We start from the raw sequence: 7,174 nt of genomic DNA, 5'->3' as shown, positions 1-7,174 counted from the left end.
CACCACCCCCTACTGACGCCCTTGGGTGACCTTCACCATCCTGAAGCTCTGCAGTTTTGGGTAAGAGAGGGGCGTGCAAGACCTGCAAATGTGGGGCCCTTCAGTCAGAATATACTTCCTGGTAAAAGAGGAGGAGGCCGAAAAATGGATGTAAGACCATATATCTAGTAGTATTTTTTTTAATAGTTGTATCTCAAAAGGAAAGGAGAAAAAAAAATGGATTCAAAATAATAGCAACACTTGACTAGTCCTTTGTATTCAAGAGGCAGGTAGGAATACCCACAGTGTGTAACTTCTTTAGCTGGAACTGCTCATTCACTGGAAAAATAGAGAGCGAGTCTGCTCTGAAAAAATAGTGCGTGTCCTGGGAGGTTGACGTGTTCACTGAACAGGTCAAAGATACATGAAGAACTTGGCTGAGATGGTGCAGGGCGAGTACCACAGGAATGATTGGACTTACTTCGGACCGTGCGGTGCTGGGGTCCCGCTGTGCTATTCAGCATGTGGGCTATCGATACCATTCTCAGGCCCATGAGCATTGTCCCAAAGTATTCATTATTAAATGATATGCTGTGAGAACAATGGCAGTTTATTTTATTGGACCATGGCCTGGAGGAAGGGACTCCTCAAGACAGCCCACCAAGTGTCACTAATTCTAAAAGATTTCCCTTCTAGTAATGGATTGCCTCCGGGGGCCTGGGCGAGGGGGGAAGAAAAATAAAACCAGTCTCTATTCACCCTCTGTGCCTCAGGGGAAATGAAATCAAAAATATGTTTGAGGTACCATCCCTTTAAAAAATCCCATCAGCATCTAATGGGCTTCATGCATCCACAGGAAGGTTAATCCTTAAAATTCTCCATTTCCCTTCTGCTCTGGTTCTATTTCAAAGGGCAGGTGAAATGAAAACTTGACAAGATTTATCTTTTTGTTCCTTAAAAAGTGAACTTTGATTTTTAATCTGTAAGTCCAAATACATTTAATAATAGCCACCCTCTGTTTAAGCTTCTGGATGTCTAAAAAAGAAAATTCCAGCGCACCGCCATCCATGGGAAGCGGCGAGCCACAGGTGAATCCTGCCTATTTATTGTTAATGAAATGAAGAAATGGGGAGAAGTGGAGGGGAAAGACTATGGGAACATTCCCTCCAGCCGCAATGACGTGTTTTGTAGGAGAAAATAGACGGATTTATTAAACACCCAAAGTGTAAAATATCCGCTCTGTGGATATTTCAACAAATATTGTTGCCAACTATGAGACAGGCTCACTCTCCATTGTGGATCTGAAACTCAAGAGAAACTACTACCACAGAAGAAAAAAAAAGAAGAAGATAAGACAGTTTGTTTTAAGCCAAGTCTGCCTCCAGGAGAACATGTTGTGTTCACTTGCTCTTACTGTTTGCGTTGTTAGGAAAACCAGAGATGAGTTCAGCTTGCACCCCAGGTGGGAAGTTAGAGAAGGGGGAGCCTGTGTAAGTTGAAGCTTGTCACAGTAGGCAGAACAGTCGCTTTGCAGCCCAGGCCCATCTCAGGGTGCACTGCTTCACAGCTACACTGTAAAGTGTTAAAAATCCTCCCACCCACCCCAGAATATATATATATATGTATCTTAAAAAAAATCCCCTGTCCATCTCTCAGTACACAAAAGGACCTCATCACACTGCAAAAATAGCAGTACCCACTTTGGTCAATTAAAACAAACAAACAAACAAAACAAAAAAAAGCATACATTATTTTTTTTTAAATCTGTGTACTTACCTATAATAACCAATACAGCTAAAAGCACTACCTACATAGGCAAAACTTGGTATTGCATAATTCGTATAAATTTGAAACCCCTCCCCCCAAATATTAATTGGAAGATGAAAAACATGAAAGGTTAATAGAAAAAACACCAAAATACTGAAAATATTGCTGGTCGATTACAATTTTTAAGCGGCAACTATACACAGCCATGATATGCTTTATAAATGTGAGATAAAGGTATAACTGTCTAAAAAATCCATGGTGTCACACATTTTTCTTCGTCTGGAGTACAAAATATTTTGTCATAAAAATGGTAAAGATTTAAAATGATAATAAATGCAGCAAAACAAGTGTAGTGATGTCACTTTTTCGTGTTTTTTTGTGGTTTTTTTCTTTTTTGTATTTTAGATTTCAAGGCAAGGCACGTAATGTGGACATTATATCTTCGTGCAAATTAGGATTACTGGAAAGAGTATTTTTAATTAAAATTTTAAGAGACATAGAGGCAAAATGTGTCTGCCCATGCACACTACAGATCTGTCAATACAAGAAATTTGTTGAACAAGGCTAATGTCTGAAAGCACCATGCAAGTTTTCAGCACCCTGATTACATGTGTTTTCTCAAGAGTGCGTTTCTATATCCTACACCCTGGCGTTCCCAGTTTGTAAACTGTAAGCTTTACCCTTGTGACATGGATTTGCCTGCCTCTGTCTCTACGATGCAGATTTTATAGAACCTTTTGTACACCCTATGGGTTCTTGATGCAACCAGTAATTTTAAATAAATAAATTCTACCTCCAAGGAGGCTGCAGCTAAACCAACATAAGTGCTGTGTTTCATTAATTTTTTTTTTCTCAAGCACATGATTTGTCTTGATTTAATGCATTTTTTCCATGCCCTCAAAAACTGAGGGGAAAATAAATTCGTTCAAAATTATTTTAAATTCTTTTTTAATCCCCTCAATTTAGAGTCCAAGGGCTGAAGGACTTATAATCATGATTCCCCGTTAGATATAAATTTATAAATTGCACTTGCCTCTGTTAAGTGTTTCTTTTGTGGGCAAAATATTATATTAATTTTTACTGTTGCATGCAGAGATAACACTTCACCTACATAGAGGCATTTCTTCCATAGAGCCTTTGTGTTCAAACTGTGTTTTTTTTTTCCTTTTTCCTTTTTTTTTCCTTTTTTTTTCCTTTTTTTTTCTTTTTTAAGATTTCAAACTGGGTTAAACACTGGAAAAGGCTGGGTTAAGGGCCAAAATTTAATAAATCTGTACTGATAACTAAAGGCTACAGAGATTTCATATATTCTTTTAACTTTTAGAAATCAGAGTGCTTATAAAATGGCTGGCTCATGGCTCCGACACCCAGCACCTCTGATGCCGCCTCCTAGCCTTCGTTGGTGAAATAACCAGGAATAGTGATTCCATGCGTAAACAACAAGATTACTAAACCAAGAAAACTAGCTTATCATGCAAATATTAAGGCATCTAGAAAGTCAGTTAAAATATATTGTCATAGAGACAGAACATCTATTTCCCAGCGGACTTCATGTAACAAAGGCTACGTTGCAGGGGCTGCGATCTATCATCAGTGAAATATCATCGACCCTTTTTTATGTCATTACAGTTTCAACCTTAAGGGAATTAGTGATTGTAAGTGCTGCAATTGCTGGTCTAATATCTTCTTTCTTCAGTTTCCTTCCTTTCTCCCTTTCTGTTTGTTTTTATTTTGTCCAGTCTTCCTCCTTTCCATTTCTTATTTTTTTTTAATTTCATAAGCTGTTGTTGTATTTCATTCTCCCTCAGTTGCTCGTTTCTGCTTGAAGGAAAGGTTCTCCAATTATGTTCAAACCGTAATTTTGGACATTTGCCGGTAGGATGGGTGTCCTGTTTGATACTTGGAAAGGAACCAAACTAGCCCAGGTACCAGGACTGTTGACAGGAGAGGGGCAGGAGGGAAGGAAGAGAAAAAGAGAAAATACAACGTTAAAATCTACAATATTAGAAACATAAATTCCACAGATATCAAATGACTACTATAAACTTTTAAAAATTATAGCTTAATATGAGATAAATGTACTAAATTATTTATTTTATAGGTATATACACCGCATGGTCTATTGTTTTCATGGAAGGTAAGATTAATTGTAAAGCAGAAAATCCTCGTGTCAGGCTCATACATAATTGCTGAACTCTAATTGAGGATATTCTTCCTAAAATATTTGATCTACTTTAATGTAAGTACAATATTATTTTCTTATTTTAAAAAACAGAAAGAAAGCAGCAAATCTACAATGGTAGCAATATAGTTTGCCAGTTATATTCTGATGCACGAAATTTGTGCACGGGTGTGTGTGTGTGTGTGTGTGTGTGTGTGTGTGTGTGTGTGTGTGTCCCTCAGCCCAGCCTGCACCCTCTCCAATCTGGGACATCCCTCTCGCAATCCAGGACTGCTGGCTCCCAACCGCTCGCCTGCTTGCCTGCCTCATTGCCCCTAACCACTTCTGCCTGCTAGCCTGATCACCCCTAACCACTTCCCTGCCAGCCCAATTGCCCCTAACTACCCTCCTCTGCAGGCCTGGTCGCCCCCAACTGCCCTGCCCTGGTGGCCCGGTCACTCCTAACTTCCCTCCCTTGCCAGCCTGTTCACCCCCAACTGCCCTCCCCTGCTGGCCTGATTGCCCCTAACTGTCCTCACCTGCAGGCCTGGTTTGCCTCCAACTGTCCTCCCCTGCAGGCATGGTTGCCCCTAACTACCCTCCCCTGCTGGTCCAGTCACCCCTAACTGCCCTACCCTGCAGGTCTGGGTCCTCCCCAAGCTGTCTTCCCCTGCAGGCCTGGTCCCTTCCAACTGCCCTCCCCTGCCAGCCATCTTTGACCCCATAGGGGCGACCATCTTGTGTGTTGGAGTGATGGTCAATTTGCATATTACTCTTTTATTAGATAGGATCTTGTTTTACTTTTAATTCATAAGCAATTCAGTGATAAGATGGGCATCAATTTTTTATCTGCCTATCAGTTGAATAAAATTGAAAGCTGTAATGAAAGTTATTTCTTTTCTCTTACAATATAAAAAAATATATATTTTTCAGGAATGCCAGTGCATAATGTAATTTGAAATGCTGACACGGGAAGCCTGGGCCTTCCCTGACCCTCCCCATCAGTGACGTTACCCCATTGGAGCTTCTCTGGGTTTGGGTGTTTGAAGGGGTGAGTGGGAAGAATGCTGGAGGGAGTAAGCAGATAAGATTCTATCTAGCCCCTTTCAGGTTTCACCTATGTTGGGTTTGAGGCCGTTTAAGAAAAAAGTTTGAAAACAGCTATCTAATTGCTACTGGAATAATCTCTTATTAAACAAGTATCACATGAAGGAAAATAACACCAGGTCTATATATCACAAAACAACCCCACACCATGCATTTGGGGTATACCTAATCCGATGTATTGTTTGTTTCAACACTCAACTCAGAATGAGTGTCAACTAAGTAGCAGCTGCATAAATCATCATGAACCAAGGAAATATTAAACTGACAATTCCATACCCAATTTTGTCATGGTCTGGCACGGGGACCAATTTCAAAGTTTTAAATTTCATTTACTATCCTCTACTATTGCAATCATGAGGTGAGATGGATACTATTATTGTAGCTATCAACCTAGACACCCTCATTTCTTAAATATTTGAATTACAAAAGTACAGAACCTTTATGCAGTATTGACTTCAAGGAATAATTTTGTCAGCAAAAGAAGAAATAGAAATAAAAGCTTGGATTTTTAAAAAGAACTTGATATATAACTTTCTTTTATTCTGGTGATACTCTATACAAAATGTGGCTTATTGCTACCTGTCTAGGTGCATATTCCTGAGTTAATATTGCAACAGAAAAAAATTCACAACGACCTTTTATGGTCAAGGGATTTTATGATTAGACAATGAGCTCTGTGATAGCAGTCCATCTCTTTTTGTTCTTCATTTTATATAGTACCTAGCACGTGGTCAATTTTCAATAATTTTTTTCATAAACCAACAAATCAATTAAATGCTCCAAATCACATCTATGTATTCTTGAAGAGTGTTGCTCATAATTACATCTTTTCAAGACTACATTGTGATTTGACCCCTATAAAAAGAAAACAGGCATCTCTAAAATTTAAATTAGAGATGTTTACCATTAACAAAAAATAATTATGCAGGAAAAATTAAATAGTAATTCAAACAAGGAATAATTCCAACTAGAAAGATATGTCCTCATTATCTGCTAAAAAAATCATCATTCTAAGGAATAAGAGTAGTTGTTACTATAACCTTTTCTAAGAGATTTAATTGTTTTCACATATTCCTTTTTTTCCCACACACATCTTCAACAATTATTTCTGTTTTGCACTACTGATTAGGAAGAATGTTACATGACAAACCATAGAACTTGTTTTCTCCTTAATTGTACTTCCACCACACTTCACTACACAGTACTATTACAGCATATATTACTCCATATAATCATAATCGGTATCTATGATAATCTTATTGACTGAAAGGTAAGTTCTGTAAAGAAAATGACCTTGTCTTATCAATCCTGACAGAGTCTAGCCATAGTTGATGTTAATCATTTCTTAACAAATAATAAATTACAAAAATGGACATCCATTATTTTTTAACCTGAAATAGGAAGTGTGTATGAAAAACAAAATAGACTAGCTCCAATTGATAATCATTGACAGTAACAGACAATGTCAGCAACAGGCTCATCAATAAGAGTCCCAAATTATATGGGCTCTATATAGAGATTGCTACTTTAGAAAAATAAAATATTAAATATTGAGAATAGATGTGACTCCTTAAATGGAGAAGTCTACCTACTAATGGCAGGAAAGACAAGATATCAGGGTAAACTATGCAACAGCCTTTTGATTCAGTTCTTTAGAAGAGACACATATTATTGTTCTTTGGAAAAGTCTCAATAAAAATAAAGTGATGCTAGTGACTAACAGGATTCTTGTTGTGAAATATCTAACAAATTCAATTTAGATGTTTATTTAAACCTTTCAAACCTCCATCCTACATGATGACCATGTCAAAATTGAAGTGTGCAATCAATACTGTTTATGAACCTTTGGGGGGGAATAAAATTTAAAGATTAACACTACGCAGACCCCATATATGAATTTTACAAGTCTCTTAATGCCAATTTGTAAGCTAAGTTCAGAACTATAAGGCACAGACATTTTTAGAGCTTTTTGGTATTCCCATTGAAAAACTCCAGTAAGATGTATTTAATGATAATAATAATGTAAAGAAAAAAGTTCTGACAAAATATCCTAGATCATTTAATTTTGAAAAGAGAATGCCTCAAATTGTATAGTTCTTCAGGTAAAAAATAAAAGAGTGATTTTTTTACATATCTAACTCTTTCTATGTAAATAAATGC

General features: G+C 37.5%; 1 protein-coding gene across 9 annotated transcripts in view; it reads right to left on the bottom strand.

The window, feature by feature from the left end:
* The window catches only part of NFIB (nuclear factor I B), a 227,494-nt gene that overhangs the window by 2,808 nt on the left and 217,512 nt on the right, over positions 1 to 7,174 (bottom strand). For all 9 annotated transcript variants that reach the window (XM_059656647.1, XM_059656642.1, XM_059656644.1 and 6 more), the window contains one exon: positions 1 to 3,680. This exon is cut by the window's left edge and continues 2,808 nt beyond it. In XM_059656647.1, coding sequence (XP_059512630.1) covers positions 3,551 to 3,680 — 130 coding nt within the window. In that variant the 3' untranslated portion in view covers positions 1 to 3,550. The remainder of the gene's footprint in view (positions 3,681 to 7,174) is intronic.

This window comes from Myotis daubentonii, chromosome 11, assembly GCF_963259705.1.
Source record: "Myotis daubentonii chromosome 11, mMyoDau2.1, whole genome shotgun sequence".
In the NCBI taxonomy this organism is placed as follows: domain Eukaryota; kingdom Metazoa; phylum Chordata; class Mammalia; order Chiroptera; family Vespertilionidae; genus Myotis; species Myotis daubentonii.
The sequence above is the reverse complement of the archived record's forward strand: the minus strand, read 5'-3'. Positions and strand labels throughout refer to the sequence as shown.